Raw genomic sequence first — 27,991 nt, forward strand, 5'->3', positions numbered from 1 at the left:
AGATCCAGAGATGGGGTATCCCCAGGTTAAAGAGGTGTGAATTGTGTCAAGCCAGGACAGCTGGTAGGATTTCGCAGGCCAGATGGTGGGGGATGAATGTATTGCGACATGAATCCCAGGTCCCGGTTGAGGCCGCACTCATGCGTGCGGAACTTGGCTATAAGCTTCTGCTCGGCGATTCTGCGTTGTCGTGCGTCCTGAAGACCGCCTTGGAGAACGCTTACCCAGAGATCAGAGGCTGAATGCCCTTGTCTGCTGAAGTGTTCCCCGACTGGAAGGGAACATTCCTGCCTGGTGATTGTCGCGCGATGTCCGTTCATTCGTTGTCGCAGCATCTGCATGGTCTTGCCAATGTACCACGCTTCGGGACATCCTTTCCTGCAGCGTATTGTAAGACTTCTTACTGTGCTCACCCCAGTCCAACGCCGGCATCTCCACATCATAGAAGAACAAGTGCAGCAGATGCCCATGGAAGTTGCCCTCCAAGACACACACCATCCTGACTTGGAAATATATCGGCGGTTCCTTCAATGTCATTGGGTCAAAATCCTGGAACTCCCTCCCTAACAGCACAGTGGGTGCATGGACTTCATTGCATGGACTGGCGGGGTTCAAGAAGGCAGCTCAGCACCACCTTCTCAAGGGCAGTTTGGGATGGACAATAAATGCTGACCTAGCCAGTGATGCCTACACCCTGTGAAGAGATTTTAAAACCTAGTTGCTCAGTTGGGCACCATTGAGTGGTTGGCAAAGGTACAACTGAGAATCAATGATATTAGTGTGAGACTGGAATCAGCAGGTAAGGATAGCAGGTATGTTTCTCCAAAGGAGATTCGCTAAACAGGTGATTTTTATGACATAAAACAGCTTCATTATCACTTTTACAAATACCCATTTTTCTAATGCATAAACTGAATTCCAGAATTAACATGGTGGGATTTGACCTCACGTTGTCTGGGCTAACAAGGTTAGGCTTACTGGGTTTTTAGCCCAATAACATGACCACAATGCTATCTGACCCATGATCACCACAGAGCAGAAGAGTTTACAGGTGAGGCTGTGAGCGGAGGGACATGATCAAATAGGGCGCGCAGTAGCACAGGGGTTAGCACTGTTGCTTCACAGCGCCAAGATCCCAGGATCAATTCCCGGCTTGGGTCACTGTCTGTGCGGAGTCTGCACTTTCTCCCCGTGTTTGCGTGGGTTTCCTCCGGGTGCTCCGGTTTCCTCCCACAAGTCCCGAAAGACGGTGCTGTTAGGTGAACTGGACATTCTGAATTCTCCCTCTGTGTACCCGAACATGCGCCGGAATGTGGCAAGAAGGGGATTTTCACAGTAACTTCATTGCAATGTTAATGTAAGCCTACTTGTGACAATATTATTATTAGGATGCAATCCACAGTCGAATAGCCACTTCAGTGAAGGGGAGGAAAATGTGCAGTTGTGCCTCAGCACCAATTAACGCCTCCCAGTGTAACAAGGAAGGAAAGTAGAGAAAGAGAGGGGTGGGGGGAGGAAAGAGAGATAGTGCTGCTGGTTTCCACCTGCAGAGAGGCAGGGGCGAACGCTGATTCTATTGCAGTAAAATATTGAAACTGCGCCTGGATCCTCGATGCATCCATATCATCAGCACGCCCGTGTGTGATGCTTGGCTCAAATCTCCGGGAAATTAAAAGCATTCACTTCGTGGCTGATTAAAAAGAAAAACCCTCTTTTGCTGCATCCTAAAGGGACAGAAACACAGAGAGATCTCGGGAATCTGTCTGTGGTACCAGAGTAACCCTCATGGCTTCGTCTTGTTTCATCTCTGCCATATCACCCAACAGAAAGGTGCAGTATGGAATATTTTTGATGTGCATACATATTGGATGCAGATGCTGAAAATAATTGAACATCGCAACTTTTGCAAACCCCGCAAATGTATTCTGAAAACTGTGCTTATTAAAATTGAGGGTAGTGGGGGGGGGGGGGTAGTTTAATGTGTTGTTTATACTGAGGACGGCGTGTTTACAGTATATGCATGCATATAAACATTGAGATAATCTACCACTTGGTGGCTATGCCCAAGTTAAATGTTGAAGCTTGCAATGCGTCTCTAGTGGAAATCCATTTTTTGCAATGTCACACATATGTATCCAATCCTTTATTTTGCTGTTTGCGTAGAATTAATGCTGCCCCAATATTTTAGTGTGTTGTCCTATTTCCTCTTTCCTATTTATTGCGCCTCTCTCTCACTGCTGGGGATTGCAGGTTGCAGACAGCCGAGGGCTGGTGACCGAGAGTAACCCCGGATTTCTTTTTTGACCGAGAGTAACCCCGCGGTCTGCAGCGAATTCCGGAGTTGCAGATGGAGAGAAGCTCCTATCGGCAGCTTGGCACACTGAGCGCATCACTGAGCGCCCGATACCAGGCTGGGTCTCTGACCTGGGAGGTGGTCTGTCTGTCGCTGGTCCAGTGACCCGGAGACCCTGGGGCAATCTTCTGGGGACCTGGCTTCCAATCATAGAATTTACAGTGCAGGTGGAGGCCATTCGGCCCATCGAGTCTGCGCCGGCCCTTGGAAAGAGCACCCTACTTAAGCCTCCACCCCCATCTCTGTAACCCCATAACTCCACCCTAACATTTTTGTACACTTAAGGGGTAATTGATCATGGCCAGTCCACCTAACCTGCACATCTTTGGGCTGTGGGAGGAAACTGGAGCACCCGGAGGAAACCCACGCAGACACGGGGAGAATGTGCAGACTCCGCACAGACAGTGACCCAAGCCGGGAATCAAACCTGAGACCCTGGAGCTGTGAAGCAACAGTGCTAACCACTGTGCCGCTCCGGTGGAGCTTAAACTCCCATGAAGAACATTCGGGCGTCAAGAAAAATCTTAACCCAACCACCACCGGTTGCTGTTGAAAACCCCTCCGGTTCGCCTTCGGGCAGGAAATGTGGCGCTGCTTTGTGGGTGACTCCAGACCCACGGCCAAATGCCCTCCGATATGGCCCGGCACGCAACTATGTTGTATTCAACCGCTAAAAAAGAATGAAATTGGACAGACCGCCTGGCAACCGCCAACAGCAAACTGTTAGTGGCTGGCGGCACGGTGGTGTACAGTTGGGAGGGAGTTGCCCTGCGAGTCCTCAGCATCGATCATGAAGTCTCGTGGCTTCAGGTTAAACATGGGCAAAGAAACCAGATTTCCCGCACCCCCTCATCCCCCACCCCAGCTGATGAATTAGTATTCCTCTATGTTGAAAACGACTTGGGTTGCAAGTGCGCTGAATGTACTCTGGGTGAGGAACGTCAATGGCCATCACCATGAGTGGCTGGGTAGTACCACCACAGACCGAGCTGGCAGGGTGCTAAAGACGTAATTGCTAGACTGGTACTGCGGTAGGTGCTGAGGGAACCAACAAGAGGGAAAAACATACTTGACCTCGTCCGCACCAACCTGCCTGCCCGCAAATGCATCTGTCCATGACAGTATCGGAAGGAATGTCCACCGCACAGTCCTTGTGGAGACAAAGTCCTGTCTTCACATTGAGGAAACCCTCCATCATGTTGTGTGGCACTACCACCGTGCTCAATGGATAGACTTCAAACAGATCTAGCACGTCCAGACAGGGCATCATTGCAGCGCTGTGGACCATCAGCAGAATTGTGCTCAACCACAATCTGTAACCTCATGGTCTGACATATCACTTACTTTACCATTACCACCAAACCAGGGGATCAACCCTGGTTCAGTGAAGTGCAGGAGAGTATGCCAGGAGCACCATCAGGAGCTGCCAACCTGGTGAAGCTACAAAACAGGAGGTGATAGACAAAGTTAAGCGATCCCAGATCTAAGCTCTGCAGTCCTGCCACATCCAGTCGTGAATGGTGTGTTGGACAAGTAAACGACTTGCTGGAGGAGGAAGCTCCACAAATATCCCCATCCTCAATGATGGAGGAGCCCAGCACATGTGTGCAAAAGGCAAGGCTGAAGCATTCCCAACAATCTTCAGCTGGAAGTGCTGGGTAAATGCTCCAATTGGGTCTCCTCTGGAGGTTCCCAGCATCACTGTCGTCAGACTTCAGCCAATACGATTCACTCCAGGTAATATCGAGAAACTACTGAAGACATTGGAGACTGCAAAGGTTATGGGCCCTGGCCATATTCCAGCAATAGCCCTAAATATTGTGTTCCAGAATTTGTTACGCCGCTAGCCAAGATGTTCCAGTACCGCTACAACACTGGCATCAAATGTGGAAAATTGCCCAGCTATGTCATGTACATAAGAAACAGGACAAATCCAACCCAGCCAATTACCACCCTGTCAGTCTACTCTCCATCATCAGCAAAGTGGAGGAAGGAGTCATCAACAGTGATATCAAGCGGCACTTACTCAGCAATAACCTGCTCACAGACGCTCAGTTTGGGTTCCACCAGGGTCACTTGACCTCATCAGAGCCTTGGTTCAAACATGGACAAAAGTCCTGAATGACAGAGGTGAAGTGAGAGTTACTGCCCTTGACATCAAGGCAGCATTTGGCCGCGTATGGCATCAAGGGGCTCTAGCTAAACCCTCGTCAATGGGAATCAGGGGGAAAGCTATCTGCTGGTTGGAGTGATACCTGGCACAAAAGAAGATGGTTGTGGTGGTTGGAGGTCAGTCATTCCAGCTACAGGACATCTTCACAGGAGTTCCTCAGGGAGTGTCCTAGGCCCAACCATCTTCAGCTGCTTCATCAATGATCTTCCTCCCATTATTAGGTCAGAAGTGGCGATGGCAATATTCAGCACCATTCGTGACTCCTTAGATATGGAAGCAGTTCATATCCAAATCAAGCAATACCTGGATAACATCCATGCTTGGGCTGGCAAGTGGCAAGTAACATTCACAGCACACAAGTGACAATAAGACAGAATCATACCATTGTCCCTTGAAACTCAATGGCATTACTGCCCCACTATTAACATCCTGGGGATTACCATTGACCAAAAACTGAACTGGACTAGCCATATAAATATTGTGGCTCCAGAGGAGGTCAAAGGCTAGGAATCCTGCAGTAAGTAACTTCCTCCTGACCTCCCAAAGCCTGTCCACCATCTGCAAGGCACATGTCAGGAGTGTGAAAGAATGCTCTCCACTTTGCTGGATGAGTGCAACTCCAACAACACTCAAGAAGCTCAACACCATCCAGGACAAAGCAAGCTGCTTGATTGGAACCCCTTCCACAAACATTCAGTCCCTCCACCGTGAATAAACTTCTGTCCCATCTACAAGATGCACTGCAGAAACTCAGCAAGGTTCCTTGGGCAGCATCTTCCAAACCCACAACCAGAACCATTTAGACGGACAAGAGCAGCAGATACGGAAACACCACCACTCCCAAGTCACTCACTATCCTGACTTGGAAACGTATCACCGTTCCTTCACTGTCACTGGGTCAAAATCTTGTAACTCTCTCCCTAACAGCACTGTGGGTGTATCTACAATGGTTCAAGAAGGCAGCTCACCACCACATTATGCAGGGCAGCACGGTAGCATTGTGGATAGAAGCGGCTCAAGCTGTTCAGCCTTCCTTTATAACGCAGCGACTTCATCCTCGGAACCAGTTAAAGGTGCCGTCTTTCAGATGTGACATTAAACTGAGGTCGAGTTTGCTCTCTCAGGTGGACATAAAAGATCCCATGGCACTATTTCAAGGGAGAACAGGGGCCAATATTTATTCCTGACCCAACATAACAAAAACAAATTAGCTGATCATTTCCGTGCTGATGTTTGTGGCGAGCTTGATGTGCTCAAGTCGGTTTCCGACATTACAGCAGTGACTACAGTTGAAAAGTACTTTGACCGTGGGATGTCCTGAAGGGTGCTAAATAAATGCAAGTCTTTGTCACTCCAAAGTTGACAAGATTATCATAGAATTTACAGTGCAGAAGGAGGCCATTCAGCCCATCGAGTCTGCACTGGCTCTTAGAAAGAGCACCCTACCCAAGGTCAACACCTCCACCCTATCCCCATAACCCAGTAACCCCACCCAAATACTAAGGGCAATTCTGGACACTAAGGGCAATTTATCATGGCCAATCCACCTAACCTGCACATCTTTGGACTGTGGGAGGAAACCGGAGCACCCGGAGGAAACCCACGCACCCACGGGGAGGATGTGCAGACTCCGCACAGACAGCGACCCAAGCCGGAATCGAACCTGGGACCCTGGTGCTGTGAAGCAATTGTGCTATCCACAATGCTACCGTGCTGCCCTACAGTGGTGACCCCCCATCTCCAAGGTCAAGGGAGCAGGTGGTGCTGAAGTCTCCATGTTGCTGAGTGGGTTGGAATAGAGGGAGACGTAGTTCCTGACCATTATTCCCCCTCTCTACAGAGTGGAGGTGTAACGCACAGATAATCGTGGGCACCAGCTGATTCCAGTCAACTTTTAGCAATGGGACACAAATGGGGGGGCACTGACTCACCATGGCGTCACAGATTAAACTCGGCAGTAGTGAGATGTCTCGGCTCTTCAAGTTTAGATTAGAATTGTGCACACCCATGTCCAGTAAAATCAAATTGTATTCTTTGGAGTTTATTGGTTTTCTGTTTACATTATTGATGCTCAATCAATGACTCCAGAAGCGAGATTGGATGACAATTGAAGGCTTTATTGGACTAGATGTTTCCCCCAGCAGCGCAGGTACAGAATGCAGCTGCTAGGGAGACACCAACTCTTATACTCCGCCTTACTGGGCGGAACCAGCAGGCAGGCTTCACCAATGATCTTCCTGTCTCAGGTACCTCCCACACCAATGATCTTACAGCCTCAACCTAAGTAATACCCTTAATACCGACTACCACAATTATGCCGTAAGTGTCACAGCTCTGCTTATTTTATACCTCATACTTTCCTCCTTCCTACAGCTGCCTTTGCTGATATACTGAAGAATCCATATTGCCCTTTGGATTTGTTCCTTTGTCCCTGTGGACCCACAAATTTATTTCAGTGCAGTTTAATTGGTAACTGGATCCATTCAATTAAATTATTTTTGATCAATTTTGCGCAGGCAATACTGGTGACATCAGGAAAATCTCCATTGCCAACAATTTTCTCCCTTCGTCTCTTGATGATGGTGATTCAGCTTGGGCAAAACTTCACCTGTATTACAATTCCTCCAGTAAAGTGCCTAAGTGGCCACTTTAATTTGTCTCTGATTCAGTTCATAGAATCCCTACAGTGCAGAAGGAGGCCATTCGGTCCATCGAGTCGGCACCGACCCTCTGAAAGAGCACCCCACTCAGATCCACTCCTCTGCCCACCCCACCCTTTTCCCTTAACCCTGTAACCTAACCCGCACGCCCCTGGACACCAAAGAGCAATTTAGCCTGGCCAATCCACCCAGCCTGCACTTCTTTGGACTGTGTGAGAAAACCGGAACACCCGGAGGAAACCCACGCATACACGGGGAGAACGTTCAAACTCCATACAGACAAGGCCGGCAAACCCGGGTTCCTGACGCTGTGAGGCAGCAGTGTTAACCACTGTGCCACCCTGCTGCTTTCTTTTTGATGAAACATTAAGCCGAGTCCCCGTCCCTCCTGAATGATACCATGGTACCACTTGGAAGAAGAGGAGGGGAGTTATGTCCAGTGTACTGGCCAATACTCATCCATCACTTAACCAAAAAAATCATCGGGTCATCATCAGGGAGCTTGTTGTGCATAAATCAGCTGATGCATTCCTACAATGTAACTTCACTTCAAGAAAAACGTCTTTGACTGTAGAGTGGTTTGGAATGATTGCGGCCATAAAGGAGCTATATAAATACAAGTCTTCACCTTTGTGCTTTTGTCACTGCTGAAAAATTTTGACTAGGCGTCTCCGATACACTCCTCTTCAAACCCTGGGAGCCGCACTTTTTACAAACTCCATCTGGTCTGAAGCTCTGCCACTTGCTTCTTGTCCAGGATGGAGTTTCACTACTGGAGTTTAATGGACAGGAAAAAGACACTCTTGTCCATCCAGCCTATCGCTTCTATCCTTGCCCGCCTCCATTCTCTTCCTGTCAAACCTAATTCTCAGCCTCATTTACAAATCCTCCATGGCCTCACCCTCTTGTTCCTCTGACCCTGCCACTATCAACAGCAGGGCCTCCTACCATTTTGGCCCTTCTCTTTGTAAACCAATCCACTTATTTTTTTGAATATAAATTTAGAGTACCAAATTATTATTTTTTCTAAGGAAGGGGCAAGAAAGGCTGGTTTAGCTCAGTGGGCTAGACAGCTGGTTTGTGATGCAGAACAAGGCCAGCAGCGCGGGTTCAATTCCCGTACCAGCTGAGAAATCTGAATTCTCCCTCTGTGTACCTGAACAGGCGTCGGAATGTGGCAACTAGGGGCTTTTCACAGTAACTTCATTGCGCCTACTTGTGACAATAAAGATTATTTAATTTAAATTTAGCATATCTAACCCAATGTTTGATTTGGAATATTAGTAAAATATCTTCCACTTCTCTGAATCTAGAATTTTCCATATCCACCATTAATACTGAATTGGATACTTTAATAGAGGAAACATTAGTGTGCATTGCTTCCGACATATCTTACTAATTGTAATTAAAAGTATAAATGCGACAAACTCTGACCTTTTTGCACCTATGGAATAGATGTTGCTACTATTTTGCCTTTCAGTGGTCTCTCGGCAATGTAATCATAAGGGAGTGACCACAAAGGCTTATTCCGTTGTGACCCTAATCCATAAATCACCAAACAGACTTAACTGTTCCTGGAGGAGATATTGGATTGGTACCAGAAATGGGAGCCAAAACCTTATACAATTGGGGGAAAAAAATAACCCTTTTGCAGTCCAGAGAAACTGAGGCCAGATGCAGTACTGCTATTGGAACTAGAAGAAGGAGACGTAACTCAGTAGTCTGGGGAAACGTAGATTTGCGTAATGTGGTTGAATAAATTGTGTTTCTCTCTCTCATGTATGTAGAGATTTGACACGACTTGTGATATTCTCTCTGCATTGCACCGATTGTTCAAGTGAGAGAACAAATGAATGGTGCTGAAATTCAATAGGCTGTTAGGCCCCACCATTCAGAAAGCCTGATGGGAAAAGGTGGTTCAGCTGCTGTCTGTATATAGGGGATGGAAAGCCATTTGTTAGTGCACTTACCGCCCACCTCTCTCATTAACCAGCCAACGAGCTGAGCTGATTTATTGATTACTCTGCTTCTTTAAACAAGACAACGTGATCTGAAGAACAAACGAGAGACCCCACATCCCTTCTGTGTCTTGCATCTCCATAAATAAATGATGATCAAGGTATCTTCAAAAGAGACATTCTCCCAGTGTGGCAGCTAATTATTAAAATGTTGTTAACTCTAATCTGCCTTGACGCATTAAGGGAGATGGAACATAACGCATCAGGTACTGGGGCCCTTGTGTGTTGTTTGCAAGGTTTGGATGAACTTTAAATAATTATTAAAGGAATGCAGTGTCTTATCTTTGTGTCTTAATATACTTTCAATGCCAATTAAAAACAGGGGAGCCAGTTATTCATCTCATTGTGTTTGTGGGATTTTACTGTTTGCAAAATGGGAATTCTCGTGGCGAGTAACTCTCTTCCCCCAAAGCCTGTCCACCACCTCCAAGGCACAAATCAGGAATGTGATGGAATGCTCTCCACTTGCCTGGATGCTCTCCCAACAACACTCAAGAATATCAACACTGTTCAGGACAAAACAAACTGCTTGATTGGCACCCTATCCACCATCAAAAACAATAACTCTCCCCAGCTCCGAGGCACAGTGGCAGCACTGTGGAACATCTACAGGATGTACTGAACCCACCATGGTTCCTTCGATAGCACCTTCCAAACTCGCGATCGCTACCATCTAGAAGGCTGAGGGCAGCAAATGCGTGGGAACACCACCACTTGGAAGTTCCCCTCAAAGCTACATGCCATCCTTTCTTAGAAATATATCGCTGATCTTTCACTGTCACCGGGTCAAAATCCTGGGGCTCTCTTCCTAACAGCACTGTGGGTGTGCCTACACCACATGGACTGCGGCGGCTCACCACCACCTTCTCAAGGGCTGTTAAGGAAGGGTATAAAATGCTGGCCTAGACAGTACTGCCCACATCCTGTGAATGAATTTTAAAAAGTTACTTTATTTCAGATGTGCCGTTAAACTGAGGGACAGTCAACCGTTTCAGGTGAATCTAGAAGACTTCATGGTTCTCGTCAAAGACGGCATGAGATTTACCCCAGTGTCCTAACCAATATTTATCTGTTGAACAATACCTAGATAATGTATGATCTGGCCATATATTTACCTATGCTTTGTGGAAATATGTGTGTTCCAATTAGCTATTGTGTTTCCAGCATTACCTCCATTCCACAAGTACCTGACTGGCTGCACAGTGCTTTAGATTGTCCTGAAGTTGTGAAAAGGCTCAACATAAATTTTACTTCTGCCTTTCATAGAGTTTCAAACTGGGCTCTGTGGATCTTGGGGAATTCGCCAAGGATTGCCAAGAGGTTCGCAAGCTCTTTAAAACTCTGTCCACCTGAGTCAGACCTATCAGGGCTTTGAGTGGGGTCCCAAAGGCTCTGCATGTTTCTGTGATTGCTGAATCGCTCACTGTGTTATTTCTGCATTTTGTCGTCGAGTGAGACTATAAAAGAAAGAGTGGGAAGGAACAAGAGAAGGAGCTATTTCCTCCAGTCACCAGCCAGTTCAGCAGTGGGCATTGGTAAACCCACCAATTTGTGGGTTAAACTAATGCAATAGAGAAAAAAAACAAGGATTACTTGGGAGAAATATCATTTAGATTGTACTCAACATTCTGGAAAAACTGTCTTTTTGAATCCAGTCAGACTCTGATATCTGACAGATCGCCTCTTTTTGTTGATTCTATTAACTGTGCAGTTTGCGCTTTTGTCCCTCATCCAATTTTATTCCCTTTATAAAGTCAGGCCTTTTGAAATATACTCCTCGAAATATTGCGTGTAAACTATTTTCTTTTTTTTTTAAATATATTTTATTGAAAATTTTTTCGATCAAAATTTTTTCCCTTTACAGATCAAACATAACAGTAAAGAAAGTTTAACAATAAACAAATGGCTAATCAACATGGTACTCTAATCATTTAACATAAACTAAAACTTCCACCCCCCCCCCCCCCCCCCCCTCCCCCCTGGGTTGCTGCTGCTGGTCATCTGTCTTCCCTCTAACGTTCCCCTAGGTAGTCGAGGAATGGCTGCCACCGCCTGGTGAACCCTTGAGCCGATCCTCTCAGGGCAAACTTTATCTGCTCCAGTTTTATGAACCCCGCCATATCGTTTACCCAGGCCTCCAGTCCGGGGGGTTTCGCTTCCTTCCACATGAGTAAAATCCTACGCCGGGCTACTAGGGACGCAAAGGCCACGACATCGGCCTCTTTCGCCTCCTGCACTCCCGGCTCATCCGCAACTCCAAATAGAGCTAGCCCCCAGCCTGGTTTGACCCGGGCCTTCACCACCTTGGAAATCACTCCCGTCACTCCCTTCCAATACCCCTCCAGTGCCGGGCACGACCAAAACATATGTGTGTGGTTTGCCGGGCTTCCGCCGCACCTCCCACACTTGTCCTCCACTCCAAAGAACCTGCTCAGTCTTTCTCCCGTTATGTGTGCTCTATGTAGCACCTTGAATTGAATCAGGCTAAGCCTGGTGCACGAGGAAGAGGAATTTACCCTGCTTAGGGCATCAGCCCACATACCCTCCTCTATCTCCTCCCCTAGCTCTTCTTCCCACTTTCCTTTTAATTCGCCCACCAACTCCTCCCCCTCCTCCCTCATCTCTCGGTATATTTCTGACACCTTGCCCTCTCCGACCCACACCCCCGAAAGCACTCTGTCCTGAATCCCCTGTGCCGGGAGCAGCGGAAATTCCCTCACCTGTTGTCTAGTGAACGCCCTCACCTGCATATATCTAAGGAAGTTTCCCCGGGCAACTTATACTTTTCCTCCAATGCTCCCAAGCTCGCAAACGTCCCCTCTATAAATAAATCTCCCACCCTCCTAATTCCCAACTGGTGCCAGCTCTGAAATCCTCCATCCATTCTTCCTGGGGCAAACCTATGGTTGTTCCTGATTGGGGACCCCACCAGGGCTCCCCGCACACCTCTCTGTCGCCTCCATTGTCCCCAGATATTCAATGTTGCCGCCACCACCGGGTTCGTGGTAAACATTTTTGGTGAGAGCGGTAGCGGCGCCGTCACCCGCGCCTCTAAGCTCGTCCCTTTACAGGACTTTCTCTCCAGTCTTTTCCACGCCGCTCCCTCTCCCTCCATCATCCATTTACGAATCATCGCCACATTGGCGGCCCAATAATAGTCACCCAAATTCGGTAGCGCCAATCCTCCTCTGTCCCTGCTACGTTGCAGGAACCCCCTCCTTACCCTCGGGACTTTCCCTGCCCACACGAAGCTCGTGATGCTCCTGTCTATTTTTTTAAAAAAGGTCTTAGTGATTAGTATAGGGAGACATTGAAATACAAATAAGAACCTCAGGAGGACCATCATCTTAATTGCCTGCACTCTGCCCGCCAACGACAGAGGCTGCATGTCCCACCTCTTGAAGTCCTCCTCCATTTGTTCTACCAATCGTGTCAGATTAAGTCTGTGTAAGGTTCCCCAGCTCCTAGCGATCTGAATCCCCAGGTATCGGAAGTTTCTTTCCACTTTCCTTAGAGGCAGGCCTTCTATCTCTCTACTCTGGTCCCCTGGGTGTATCACGAATAGTTCACTCTTCCCCATGTTAAGCCTGTATACCGAGAAATCTCTGAACTCCCTCAACATCTGCATAACCTCTATCATCCCCCCGCTGGGTCCGACACATACAACAGTAGGTCATCCGCGTATAGCGAGACTCGGTGTTCTTCTCCCCCTCTAATCACCCCTCTCCATTTCCTGGAGTCTCTCAACGCCATGGCCAGAGGTTCAATTGCCAACGCAAACAACAGTGGAGATAGCGGGCATCCCTGTCTTGTTCCCCTATATAATCGGAAATACTCCGATCTTTGCCGACCCGTGACTACACTTGCCGTTGGGGCCCCATAAAGAAGTTTGACCCAGCTAATAAACCCGTTCCCGAACCCAAACCTCCTTAACACCTCCCATAAATACTCCCACTCCACCCTATCAAATGCCTTCTCTGCATCCATTGCTGCCACTATCTCTGCCTCCCCCTCCACTGGGGGCATCATTATCACCCCTAATAGTCGTCGCACGTTGACATTCAGTTGTCTCCCCTTTACGAACCCTGTCTGGTCTTCGTGCACCACCCCCGGGACACAGTCCTCTATCCTCGATGCCAGTACCTTTGCCAGCAATTTGGCGTCCACATTCAATAATGAAATAGGTCTATAGGACCCGCACTGCAACGGATCTTTATCCCTCTTCAGAATTAGCGAAATCGTCGCCTCCGACATTGTCGGGGGTAAAGTCCCTCCTTCCCTGGCCTCATTGAACGTCCTCACCAACAACGAGGCCAGCAAGTCCACGTATTTTCTATAAAATTCCACCGGGAACCCGTCTGGTCCCGGAGCCTTCCCTGCTTGCATGTTCCCCAGCCCCTTAATAACCTCGTCCACCCCAATCGGTGCCCCCAGGCCTTCCACCTCCTGCTCCTCCACCCTCGGGAACCTCAATTGATCCAGGAACTGCCGCATCCCCTCCTCTCCCTCTGGGGGTTGGGACCTATACAGTCCCTCATAAAAGGTCTTGAACACCACGTTTATCTTCCCTGCTCTTTGCACCGTGGCTCCCTTTTCGTCTCTAATTCCCCCTATCTCCCTCGCCGCTGTCCTCTTTCGCAACTGATGAGCCAGCAGGCGACTAGCCTTTTCCTCATATTCATACCTCCTCCCCTGTGCCTTCCTCCACAGCACCTCTGCCTTTCTGGTGGTCAGGAGGTCAAACTCCGTCTGGAGTCGTCTCCTCTCCCTGTACAGTCCCTCCTCCGGGGTCTCTGCAAATGCCCTGTCCACCCTTAAAATCTCCCCCAGTAATCTTTCCCTTTCCTTGGCCTCTGTTTTCCCTTTGTGGGCCCCAATGGAGACCAGCTGTCCTCTGACCACCGCTTTTACTGCTTCCCATACCACTCCCACACGGACCTCCCCGTCATCATTGACCTCCAGGTATCTCTCAATACACCCCCGCACTCTTCCACACACTCCCTCGTCCGCCATCAATCCCACATCTAATCGCCAGAGTGCTCTCTGCTCCCTTTCCTCTCCTAGTTCCAGGTCCACCCAGTGTGGGGCATGGTCCAAAACCGCTATGGCTGCGTACTCAGCTTCTTCCACCCTTGAGATCAACGACCTTCCCAGAACAAAAAAATCTATCCGGGAGTACACTTTATGGACAGGGGAGAAGAAGGAGAACTCCCTGGCCCTCGGTCTAAGAAATCGCCATGGATGCACTCCCCCCATTTGGTCCATAAACCCCTTGAGCACCTTGGTCGCTGCCGGCCTTCTTCCGGTCTTTGATCTGGATCTATCTAGCCCTGGGTCCAGCACGGTATTGAAGTCCCCTCCCAATATCAAGTTTCCTACCTCCAGGTCCGGTATACGACCCAACATCCGTCTCATAAATCCCGCATCGTCCCAATTCGGGGCATATACATTAACCAACACGACCTCCATTCCCTCCAGCCTGCCACTCACCATTACATATCTACCTCCGCTATCTGCTACGATGTTCTTTGCTTCAAATGCTACCCGTTTCCCCACCAATATGGCCGCCCCTCTATTCTTTGCATCTAGTCCTGAGTGGAACACCTGTCCCACCCATCCTTTCCTTCACCTAACTTGGTCCGCCACCTTCAGGTGCGTCTCTTGGAGCATAGCCACGTCTGCCCTTAGTCCTTTCAAGTGCGCGAGCACTCGGGCCCTTTTAATCGGTCCGTTCAGGCCTCTCACGTTCCACGTGATCAGCCTCACTAGGGGGCTACCTGCCCCCCTCCCGTGTCGACTAGCCATCACCTTCTCTAGGCCAGTCCCATATCCCGCCTCCGCGCTCCCACTCGCTCCCCAGGCGTCGCATTCCATCCCCGTCCACCCACTCTTTAGCCATTTCCTTTTTGATTTCCGCAGCAGCAACCCAGTTGTCCCCCCCCGTCCCCCCCGCTAGATCCCTTTCTAGCGTGATTGCTCCCCCCATATTACTTCCGCAAGTCAGCTGACTTCAACTGACCCCGGCTACTCCTGCTCACTCCTTGACCCCCCCCCCCGTGTGGGGAACTCCCATCCGCCTTGCGCCTGTCTTCCCGCCATAATCTTTCTGGCGCGGGAACATCCCTTTATCTAACCCGCCTCTTGTGGCGCAGCTCCCTTTCCTCTCTCCCTCCCATTCCTCATTCTCCGCCTATGTCCCTTCTTTCCCCCCTCACCGGCGCCCACATTTCCTAGTGTCTCCCCCATCCCAATTTACTTCTCTTTTTACATCAACCATAACAATAACAATAACATTCCCTACAGTATCAGTCCCTCAGTTCCGATCCAATTTCTCCTCTTTAATAAAGGTCCATGCTTCTTCCGCCGTATCGAAATAATGGTGTCTCTCCTGGTACGTGACCCATAGTCGTGCCGGCTGCAGCATCCCGAACTTCACCTTCTTTTTGTGTAACACCTCCTTGGCTCGGTTAAAACTCGCCCTCCTTCTCGCCACCTCCGCACTCCAATCCTGGTACACCCGTACCACTGCATTCTCCCATCTGCTACTCCGCACCTTTTTAGCCCATCTCAGGACCTCTTCTCTATCTTTAAGGCGGTGAAATCGCACGATTGTCGCCCTGGGTGGTTCTCCCGCTTTTGGTCTTCTCGCCGGGATCCGATGTGCCCACTCCACCACCAAGGGGCCCGTAGGGGCCTCAGCTCCCATCAATGAGCTTAGCATCGTACTTACATAAGCTCCACAGTCCGCTCCTTCCACTCCCTCAGGGAGACCCAGTATCCAAAGGTTCTTCCTTCGCGCTCTGTTTTCTAGGGCCTCAATCCTTTCAATGCACTTTTTATGGAGTGCCTCGTGCGTCTGTGTTTTGACCGCCAGGCCCAGGATCTCGTCCTCATTATCCGTCACCTTCTGCTCCACCACGCGGAGCTCTGTCTCCTGGGTCCTTTGTGCCTCCTTGAGCCCCTCAATTGCCTGTAGCATCGGGGTCAGCACCTCCCTCTTTAGTAGCTCCACACACCGTCTCAGAAATTCGTCTTGCTCGGGCCCCCATGTCGCCTGGGCTTTTTCCGCCGCCATCTTGTGTCTTCTCCCTTTCTGTCCCTTTCGTCGACGATTCCTCGCGCTGCAGCCGCCGCCGCCGATATTTTCCTCTTTCGTTGGGGGGGGGGGGGACTCCCTATTCACTCACCCCACACCGGGTTGTGTCGCCCAAAAATTTCCCATTGGGGCTCTTAAAAGAGCCCGAAGGTCCGTTGGAGCTTGAGCCGCCGAAACGTGCGGCTTAGCTGGGCATCGCCGCAACCGGAAGTCGTAAACTATTTTCTAATGTTCCTGGGTGAGGTGGAAGGCATCATACAATAACTGTAACCTCTGTTTAGCACAGGGCTAAATCGCTGGCTTTGAAAGCAGACCAAGGCAGGCCAGCAATACGGTTCATTTCCCGTAACGGCCTCCCCGAACAGGCGCCGGAATGTGGCAACTAGGGGCTTTTCACAGCAACTTAATTTGAAGCCTACTTGTGACAATAAGTGATTTTCATTTCATTTCATTGGAAAAAACAGAATTGGTCCCGTGCCTTTTGCCATTAATCACATTGTTAAAATGGGTATGACGATACTATAGACACTGTGAGATTGAATGTCAATTTAATAGTCTGATCCCCAGAATGTAAGCTCCCCTCCAAGCCAAACATCATCCTGACTTGGAAGTATATCGCCATTCCTTCACTGTAACTGGGTCAAAATCTGGGAACTCCCTCCCTAACAGCACTGGGTGGGTGTACCGACACCACTGGCATTGCAGCGGCTCGAGAATTCCAACTCCCAGTGGAGAAGGTCCTACGTTGAAGACTACTCTCCGTAATAATCCGCGCTGGGACGAGGCAACTCGATCGTCAATAACAACTCGCATTTCATAGAATCATAGAATTTACAGTGCAGAATTAGGCCATTTGGCCCATCGAGTCTGCACCGGCTCTTGGAAAGAGCACCTGACTTAAGCCCACGCCTCCCCCCTATCCCAGTAATCCAGTAACCCCTTCTAACCTTTCGTTTGGACGCCACAGGCAATTTATCATGGCCAATCCACCTAACCTGCACACCTGCGGACTGTGGGAGGAAACTGGAGGAAACCCACGCAGGGGAGAAGGTACTTGCTCCGCACAGACAGTGACCCAAGCCGGGAATCGAACCTAGGACCCTGGAGCTGTGAAACAACTGTGCTAACCACTGTGCTACGTGCTGCCCACAGTAAAGGCCTGAAAAGGTGCTTCAAATCATCATAAAACAACATTTGTACATCCCAGCATGATACTGTGGCTAAAAGGGTTAAATTATGAGGACAAGTTGCATAGATTAGGTGAATATTCCCTTCACTTTTAAAGATGAAATATAGAAAATGGGCGCTGAAGTTGGCTATTCGGCCCTTCCCGATTGCTCCGCCATTCATTATGAATGTGGCTGCGCATCCAATTGAGGGGTGATGTTCAGTTTAGGTGGGGTTACAGGGATGAGGCCAGGGAGTGGACCTGGGTAAGGTGCACTTTCAGAGGGTCGGTGCAGACCCGATGGGCCGAATGGCCTCCTTCCGTACTGTAGGAATTCTACGGAACTGCACCTGAGCTGCCAGTACTTACTGCTGATCCGAGATGCCTGAATTTGGAAATGTTCCAGCTCCCATCGAGAACACTCCTCACCTTGATGAGCATAAAATTTGCCAAATCAATTTTTGCGTTATAAATAGAGACTAGCCTTCCCTTTTTAAAAAAATAAATGTTTTATTAAAGTTTTTCCAATCAGCGTTTTTACATAACAAAAATAGAAATACAGATAGTAATAAAAAATAACAATAAGCATAGCCCAAAGCTTACAATAAAACTGCTGACAAAACAGAATTTTGTTTTTTTAAACAGAACAATGTGGGTTTTGTCTCCATGCCCAACTCATATTATATCAACAGGGAGGCAAAGACCAGGACCTCGGCCTCTTTCGCTTCCTGCACTCCCGGATCCTCCGACACCCCAAATATCGCTACCGCTGGGCTCACCTTCACCCGAGCGTCCAAAACCCTAGACAGCACCCTTGCAAACCCCTGCCAGAATCCTTTAAGCGCCGGGCATGCCCAAAACATATGGGCATGATTCGCCGGACTCCCTGCACACCTCGGGCACCTGTCCTCCACCCCAAAATACCTACTCATTCTTGCCGCCGTTATATGCGCCCGATGCCCCACCTTAAACTGGATTAATCCGAGCCTGGCACATGATGAGAAGGAGTTCACCCTGCCCAGGGCATCGGCCCACAGGCCCTCATCCAGCTCCTCGCCCAGCTCCTCCTCCCACTTATCCTTCAACTCCCCCACTGAGGCTTCCTCTACCTCCTGCAGCTCCTGTTTTATGTCCGACACCTTCCCTTCCCCTACCCAGACGCCAGACACCACCCTATCCTGGATCCTACGTGGGGGCAGCCGCGGGAATGTCCCCACCTGTTTTCTAAGGAAGTCCCGAACCTGAAGGTACCTGAACGCAGTCCCCGGGGGCAGGCTGAACCTTTCCTCCAGCGCCTGCATGTTAGGGAAAACCACATCTATAAACATGTCCCCCATCCTCCTAATACCTGCCCTATACCAGCCTTGGTACCCCCCATCCATTCTACCTGGAGCAAATCTATGGTTATTCCGTATTAGGGTCCACACCGAGGCCCCTTCCTTTCCCCTGTGTCCCCTCCACTGCCCCCAGATCCTCAGTGCCGCCGTCACCACTGGACTTGTGGTGTATTGCGCCGGCGAGAACATCAGTGGATCCGTAACAAGTGACCCTAGACTGGTGCCTCTACACGACGCCGCCTCCAGCCGCGAGACTAGCCTTCCCATTGGACGGAGGAACCACATGAGGATATAATAAACCCAAGCCTTTCTTCTTCGTCTTCTTATGGACTTTATTGAACAACAACATTTAAGACCAGAAAACAAGTCATCAGTTGATTGGAAATGGTGATTAACCCACGAGAAATACGATTGACTATGAAGAAATAAACAGGAGATAGTAAGATATCTTGAAGCACCAGTGCATGATACTATAAAATGGTACTTGCTCAATCCCCAAGCTACTGAATATTTAATGATTTAAACAAACTAGGGTTGTATTTCCTGGAATGTAGAAGGTTACAGGTTAATTTGATCAGAATTTCACAGAATTGTTATGGGGCAGGAGGAGGCCATTCGTTTCACCCTGTCTGCACCAGCTCTCCGAATGAGGGTCATAACGTAATGCCATTCCTCTGTGTTTTCCCCATAACCCTACACATTGGTTCCAATCAAATAATCATCTAATGCCCTCTTGAATGCCACAATGAACCTGCCTCCATCTGACTTCCAGGCAGTGCATTCCAGACCTCAACCACTCGCCGTGTGAAAAGGATTTTGCTCACATCACATTTGCTTCTCCTGCAAATCTCTGCCCTCTCGCTTTTGATTCTTTTACGAGTGAGAACAATTTTTCCCTGTCTACTCTGTCCAGCTCCCTCATGATTTTGAACATCTCTATCAAATGTGCTCTCACCAGCTGCCTTCTCTCTGAGGAGAACGTTCCCAATGTCTCCATCCTGAAGTTTCTCATCCCTGGAACCATTCCTGGAAATCTCCTCTGCACAATCCCCAATGCATTCACATCCTCACGCCTATAGCATGGCGCCCAGAACTGTACACAATACTCCAACTGAGGTCTAACTGTCTTATATTAGTTCAGCATAACCTCCATTTTCTTGTACTCTATGCTCCCATTAATAAATCCCAGAATGCTGTATACTTTATTAATTGCTCTCTCCACCTGTTCTGCCCCATTCTGCTACCTGGGCGGCATAGTAGCACAGTGGTTAGCACTGTGACTTCACAGCTCCAGGTTCGATTCCCGGCTTGGGTCACTGTCTGTGCGGAGTCAGCACGTTCTCCCCGTGTCTGCGTGGGTTTCCTCCGGGTGCTCCGGTTTCCTCCCACAGTCCAAAGATGTGCAGGGTAGGTGGATTTGCCATGCTAAATTGCCCTTAGTGTCCAAAAAAAAAGGTTAGGAGGGGTTACTGGGTTACGGGGATAGGGTGGAAGTGTGGGCTTAAGTGGGGTGGTCTTTCCAAGGGTCGGTGCAGACCCGGTGGGCCAAATGGCCTCCTACACTGTAAATTCTATGTTCAATGATTTATGCACATAAACACCCAAGTCCCTCTGCTCCTGCACCCCCTTAAGAATTTTGCCCCTTATTTTTATATTGTCTATCCATGTTCTTCCAATCAAAATGCATCACCTCTCCGCATTAAACTTAATCTGACGCTGACCTGCCCACTCCAACAACTTGTCTGCTGTTAAGAACCCAGTTGATATTAAATGCTAGGGTATTCCAAATCCCTGAGTGGAAACTTGGAATGCTGGTTCCTAACTGTAATTTTTGCAATTTAGTATAATGTGAGGAAAGAGATGAAGATCAGCGAGGAAGGTTCCAGCTTGTTGTAATAATTCAGTAAAATAAATGTTTATTTAACAGTAAAACACGCAATAAAGAGTACTCTTACCTACAATAATGGCTACACACAATATCATTAAATTGACCCAGTTCCATCACCTCTTTTTTCCTAAAACCCCACACAAACAATATCCCATAGGTTTTAACACTAGAGGCAAAATCCAGCAATAACTACCACACTTGGCACTTGTATCTCTTTTGGGAATTTCTTCTGGTTTATAATAGCAACAACTGGTAGTTCATCAGGAGTCCCCAGCAACGGCATGTTTGGGAGTGAACACAGCTTCTGGCCTTGCGTGGCTGTGATCTTGGGCCAGCTCAGTTCTCCTCGGCTTATAGGATGAACCCTGCCATTGATATCTTGCTTTTTCGTTGGGTCGCTTCTTTTCTTTTCTTAAAAATTTATGGTACCCAATTCATTTTTTCCAATTAAGGTGCAATTTAGCGTGGCCTATCCACCTACCCTGCACATTTCTGGGTTGTGGGGGCGAAACCCACGCAAACACGGGGAGATTATGCAAACTCCACACAGACAGTGACCCAGAGCCGGGATCGAACCTGGGACCTCAGCGCCGTGAGGCCGCAGTACTAACCCACTGTGCCATTGTGTTGTCCTCAATCTCTTCTTTTCTGAACTACTTAGAGGTCCCTCATAATGACATTTCTTATATAAGCTGATCCCTTAAAATGTAAACGTGAAATTCACCCTCATTTTCTCGTTTGAACTTTCACCATCTGTGCCTTTAATTCCTACAATTCTATGCCCTATTGCTAGGTAAATATCTGTTTACAATGCTGCTCGGCTAATACGCATATCAAAGCCCTCAGTACATCTGTCTCCTTAACCAATTCCCTTTTATTAGATTCCTTTTGAAGTTCTGCAATGTCCTCCTCACAGTTTACAGTATTTCCAAGTTTCGTATCATCTGCAAGCTTTGTCCCCTGCACACCAAGATCTAGATCATCAATACACATCAGAAAAAGCAATTTGATTGTGAGAAACTAGACCTGCTAGTTGCGAAGTCCAGACTGGTAGGTGTAGTCCAAAAATTAGTGGCAGATCTTTCAGGATTGAAGTTAGGAAGCACATCTTCATGCAGGGGATGATAGAGGTTGGAAACTCTCTTCCACAAATGGCAATTGATGCTTGAAGCAAATGAGGGGCTGAAAGGAGATCTGTACTCAGCAAAGGTAAGCTGAATAGACATGATAGACAGGAGCATGGCAGGGAGTGGGGAAAACATGTTGGATTAATTTGCATCTATTTCAATGCAGGAGGCTGACAGGTAAGGCTGATGAACTCAGGGCATGGAGAGGTACCTGGGGCTGGGATATTATAACCATAACTGAAACATGGCTAAGGGAGGAACAGGACTGGCAGCTTAATGTTCCAGGGTACAGGCGCTTTAGGTGGGACAGACGTGGAGGAAAGAGAGGAAGGGGTGTTGCATTTTTGATTAAGGGGAGCATCATGGCAGTAGTTAGAGATGAAATAACTGAGGGATCATCTGGCGAGGCTTTGTGGGTGGAACTAAGAAATAAGAAGGGGATGGTGACCTTATTGGGGTTGTACTGTAGGCCCCCAAATAGTCAACGGGAATTAGAAGAAGAAATATGCAGGGAGATTGGGGAGACTTGCAGGAGTAACAGGGTTGTCATAGTAGGGGATTGTAATTTTCTTTACATAGACTGGGACTGCCATAGTGTTAAGGGCTTAGATGGGGTGGAATTTGTTAAGTGTGTTCAGGAAAGATTCCTCAGGCAGTATGTGGAGGGACCTACTCGGGAAAGCGAAAAAATAATGATAATAATAGCTTATTGTCACAAGTAGGCTTCAATGAAGTTACTGTGAAAGGTCCCTAGTCGCCACATTCCGGCGCCTGCTCGGGGAGGCTGGTACTGGAATTGAACCGGCACTGCTGGTATTGTTCTGCATTACAAGCCAGCTGTTTAGCCCAGTGTGCAAAGCCAGCCCCTCTAATCTTGGGCAATAGGACAGGGCAAGTGACTGGGGTGACGATGGGGGACCACTTTGGGACCAGTAACCATAGTTCTGTTAATTTTAAAATAATTTTGGAAAGGGACAAAACTGGTCCACAGGTGCAAGTTCAAAATTGGGGCAAGACTATTTTGATGGAGTTAGACAGGATCTTGCACGGGTTAATTGGAGTAGCTTGTTTGAGGGCAAAGGGGCCTCCGACAAGTGGGAGGCCTTTAAAAGTGAAATAGCCAGAGTTCAGGGTCTATATGTTCCTGTTAGGGTAAAGGGCAAGGCTGGCAGGAGTAGGAGACCCTGGATGATAATACATTGAGGTTTTGGCCAGGAAAATGAAGGGGGCGTGACTCAGGTACAAGCAGCTGGAATCAAGGGATACAAGAGTTTACTCGAAGGAAATTAGGAGGGCAAAAAGGGGGCATGAGGTAGCTTTGGTCAAAAGGATTAAGGTGAATCCAAAGGGATTCTTTCAGGATATTAAAGGCAAAAGAACAACCAGAGAGAGAATAGGACCCCTCAAGGACCAAGGTGGACGCATATGCGTGGAACCGCAGGAGATGGGCAAAGTTCTCAATGAATATTTCTCCTCTGTGTTTACCGTGGAGGAAGACGTGAAGACTTGGAAACCTGGGAAGGTTAGTGCCGATATATTGGGGACAGTTCACATTACAGTACAGGAGGATGACCTCTCGGGAATGTATGAAGGTGGATAAATGTCCTGGCCCTGGCCACGTATATCCAAGAGCACTGCGTGAGGCTAGAGAAGATATTGCGGTAGCCCCGGCTGAGATATTTGCATCATCGTTAGCCACGGGTGAGGTACAGAAGTCTGCAGGGTAGCAAATGTGCCCTTATTTAAGAAGGGCTGCAAAGAAAAATCTGGGAATTATAGACCGTTAAGCCTAACATCTGTGGTGAGTAAGTTACTAGAGAGGATTCTGAGGGATAAGATATACAGACATTTGGAAAGACAGGGTTTGATCAGGAGTAGTCAGCACGGCTTTGTGCATGGGAGATTATGCCTTACAAATTACTTTGATGAAGTGACCAGGAAGGTTGATACGGGCAGGGTGGTAGACGTAGTCTGTATGGACTTCAGTAATGTCTTTGATAAAGTTCCACATGGTAGGCTACTCTGGAAGGTTAGATCACATGGAATCCAGGGAGAGCTGGCAAATTGGATATACAATTGGCTTGATGGTTGGAAGCAGAGGGTAATGGTGGAAGGATGCTTGTTGGACTGGAGGCCTGTGACCAGTGGTGTGTCTCGGGTCAGTGCTGGGCCCATTGCTGTTTGTTATCTATATTAACGATTTGGATTAGAATGTTTTGGATTAGAATGTACAAGGCATGATCAGTAAGTTTGTAGTTGACACTAAAATAGATGGTATTGTCGACAGTGAGGAAGGTTATCAAAAATTGCAGCAGGATCTTGATCAGCTGGGAAGTGGGCTGAGAAATGGCAAATGGAGTTCAATACAAATAAGTATGAGGTGTTGCATTTTGGAAAGTCAAATCAATGTAGGACATTCATGGTGAAAGGTAGGACCTTAGGGAGTATCGTGGAACAGAGGGACTTTGAAGTTCAGGTGCACGGTTCTCTAACGGTAGAGTCACAGGTAGATAGGGCAGTGAAGAAGGTTTTTGACATGCTGGTCTTCATCAGTCAGGACATTGGGAAGTTATGTTGCAATTGTACAGGACGTTGGTGAGGCCGCACCTGGAGAATTGTGTTCGGTTTTGGTCACCTTGCTATAGGAAAGGTGTTATTAAACTGGAGAGAGTGCGGAAGAGATTTACAAGGATGTTGCCAGGACTCAAGGGACTGAGTTACAGGGAGAGATTGAACAGGCTGGGACTTTTTCCTTTGGAGCGTCGGAGACTGAGGGATGATCTTACAGAGGTGTATAAGATCATGAGAGGCATGGATAGGGTGAATGCACTTAGGCTTTTTCCCAGGTTTGGGGAATCGGGAACAAGAGAGCATAGGTTTAAGTTAAGAGGGGAAAGAATTAATGGGAACCTGAGGAGCGTATGTGGAATGAGCTGCTGGAGGAAGTGATTGAGGCAGGGACATTGACTACATTTAAAAGACATTTGGACAGATACATGGATAGGAAAAGTTTTGAGGGATATGGGACAAATGCAGGCAAATGGGGTTGGCTTAGATGGGCTTTTTGGTTGGTATGGACCAGTTTGGACCGAAGGGCCTGTCTCCGTGCCGTAGATTCTATGGTTCTATGAATTGATAAATTTAAAACTTGAGATTTATAGATTTTTGTTAGCCAATTATATTCAGGATATGGAGTCAAGATGGGAATATGGAGTTAGGTTGCAGATCACCCATGGTCTCATAGAATAGTGGAAGAGGCTTGATGGGCCAAATGGCATGCTCCTGTTCCTGTGTCTATCAGGTCACAGTTGGGAAGCACCAAACACACATCATACGTGTTGCTACATAGAGGACAAGAAAATCACATCCCCAAGTTCATTTTCGGAGGAGGGAAAGCAAGATAGAATCCCTACAGTGCAGATGGAGGCCATTTGGCCCATTGAATCTGCACGCACCCTTCGAAAGAGCACCATCCCATCCCAAAAAGCCCTCTCTCCATAGCTTAACCTGCAGTTCTCTGGACACTTAAGGGGCAAATCCACCTAACATGCACATCTTTGGACTGTGGGAGGAAACCAGAGCACCCGGAGGAAACCCACGCAGACACGGGGAGGATATACAAACTCCACACTGGCAGTGACCCCAGGCCGGAATTGGACCGAGGTCCCTGGCGCTGCGAGGCAGCAGTGCTAACCACTGTGCCACCGTGCTGCCCATTTCAATTGGCCCGTTTGATTCACTTTGAATTTAGGAACCATGTATGGAGCTCTTGGGCTGCAGTAGGTGAGGAATCCTCAATTGTGATTGTTACGTGTGGAATGTTAAAGGAATATACATGATGTGTTATGAAGTGTTTTTCTCTTTCAAGCTTTCCTCTGTTTAGTCAAGACTTGGATTAAAAACGTTCTCACCCTCTCATTTGCAGTTGATTTAAAACTCCATGAAAAGCAGGGGACAAGGTGAAACCCAAGAAAAATTTTATCCTGTGATTTAAAAAGAAATGACAAATGAAAGATACAATGCTTTAATCATGGGCTATATAAATAATAAATTTACGCGGTAATTGGACATTAGCAAAAAAAATGAGCAAAGTCCCTGATTTAAAATGGTTCTCAGAATTAGGCTTAAAGTTAAATTTGGCCACCTGCAGTTTGGTGCTTGTGTAATACATTAGCACTTAATTCATGAGATGTTGCAATATTTATAAAGAGTCTATTTTTAAGCACAGGCAGTTTCTCTTTGACAGTCCATGCTGCCATATTGATCATCACTGCAGGCGTTTGTTAGAAATAAAAGGAGTAAAGCATGAATGGAGGAAAAATGTGAGGAGCTAAAGGAAAGGCAAAATCAAAGTAATGAAGAGAAGTCAGGATTTGAATATGTAATTGAGGTTGGCTTACGTCAGCTTGGCTCAGTGGGTAGCATGCTGAGCTCAGTGAGGTAATTGATAGGTTCAAGGCCCGCTCGAGGACCCAAGTGCAAACAGGAGACTGATACTCCAGCTCACTGATTAATTGCGATTGTTGGAAGTGTTGTCCTTCAAGTGATCAAATTTACCCATGTTCCACCTGTCCGATCAGAAGAATGGCAGAAGATTCTATGAAACCACTTGAAGGGACACAGCCAGCTCTTTTGGCCAACACAATCCTCCTTCGCCCAATTACCAAGAAAAATAGATTCCTTTTTTTAATACATTCATGGGATGTGGGTACCAGCTGGCTGGACCAGCATCCTTAATTGCCCCTTGAACTGAGTGACTTGGTTGGTCATTTCAGAGGGCAATTAAGAAGCAACCACATTGCGGTGGATCTGGAGTCACAGGGAGGCCAGGCCAGGTGAAGATGGCAGATTTCCTTCCCTGAAGGACATTGGTGAACCCGATGGGCGGTGAGTGGATCAGCTTTCAGATGTTTGAGAAAGAAAAGCTGCCATATTGGCTTCTATAACGCAATGCCTGCACTTTGAAATGATAAATTATCTGCGAAGCGGCTTGAGATGTCTGAACGTAAGCTATGTCAGTCTATACAAATCCGAACCTCTTCATCGCTTCTCCTTAACAAAAGAAAAACAAAGGACTTTTATACATGATAGAATTTTTGTGCACCCAACAGTGCATTCCTTAGGTTGATGGTTCTAGTAGCATCTGTATCCAAGAGAGCGTGAGGACAGACAGAGCTAAGTGGAAAGGGGGGGGGGGGGGGTGAGGGGAGTAGAAATCAAAGAGGTGAGTTTCTAAAGTGGGGAACAACAAAAAGCAAGGAGCAACACTGGTCAACATCTTACAGCCAGGTAGGTTATGGATGGAGATACAAATATGCAGTGGGTAGCAGGTTTGAGGACTGGCAGAGGTGAAGGAGATTTGAGCTTGGATGTGGTCAGATCTGATGTGCCTACCAATCTCAGTATATCAGCCGCAGTAGTAAGCCTATTTGTGAGACACTTACAAATTAAATGACTCTATTTCTTTAATGAAAGAGTCATTACTATGTGGTGAGGAGTTTTCAATCCTCGATTGTTGAGTGAGACAGACATTCCCATTTCTATTGTACGTTATAACGCCCCACACAGGGACAACATAGTCCTTGCATTTAAAAAAAAAAAATTTAGAGTACCCAATTCTTTTTTCCAATTAAGGGGCAATTTATTGCGGCCAATCTACCTACCCTGCACATCTTTGGGTTGTGGGGGTGAGACCCACGTAGACACGGGAAGAATGTGCAAACTCCACACAGACAGTGACCGGGGGTTGGGTTCGAACACTGGTCCTCGGCGCCATGAGGCAGCAGTGCTAACCACTGCATCACCGTGCCGCCCTAGTCCTTGCATTTTTAAAGAAAGCCAGAAAACGTACTCCAAAAATGTACAGTCTGTGAATTCATTCTTACTTCAGCTTAATGCCCCAAACTTCATGCTTGTTCAAAGCAGTGATGCTTACCATTTATTTCAGTAGAAATACCATTATCCCAATTCCATTTACACGGGGTCTTAATTTCTGGGCTCCCCAGTATTGGATTTGGGGGATATCCCAAAGATGAACTGGGGAATCTCTCTTGGATCTTACCAGGTAAGCATTTGCACGGCAATTGTCCAGAAGAACTAGCTTCCCCTGGCACTTTGAGCTGCACTGGGAACTATCGAGAAAGTGATTTGAATCGCTAACTTTGGATGGTT

General features: G+C 47.7%; 1 protein-coding gene across 1 annotated transcript in view; it reads left to right on the forward strand.

Annotated features, from left to right (window-relative positions):
* The first annotated feature begins 1,545 nt into the window (after positions 1-1,545).
* The window catches only part of abcg4a (ATP-binding cassette, sub-family G (WHITE), member 4a), a 164,418-nt gene continuing 137,972 nt past the window's right edge, over positions 1,546-27,991 (forward strand). Inside the window, exon 1 of the mRNA XM_072486505.1 lies at positions 1,546-1,830. Coding sequence (XP_072342606.1) covers positions 1,786-1,830 — 45 coding nt within the window. The 5' untranslated portion in view covers positions 1,546-1,785. The remainder of the gene's footprint in view (positions 1,831-27,991) is intronic.

The sequence above is a fragment of the Scyliorhinus torazame genome, chromosome 21 (assembly GCF_047496885.1).
Source record: "Scyliorhinus torazame isolate Kashiwa2021f chromosome 21, sScyTor2.1, whole genome shotgun sequence".
NCBI lineage: Eukaryota > Metazoa > Chordata > Chondrichthyes > Carcharhiniformes > Scyliorhinidae > Scyliorhinus > Scyliorhinus torazame.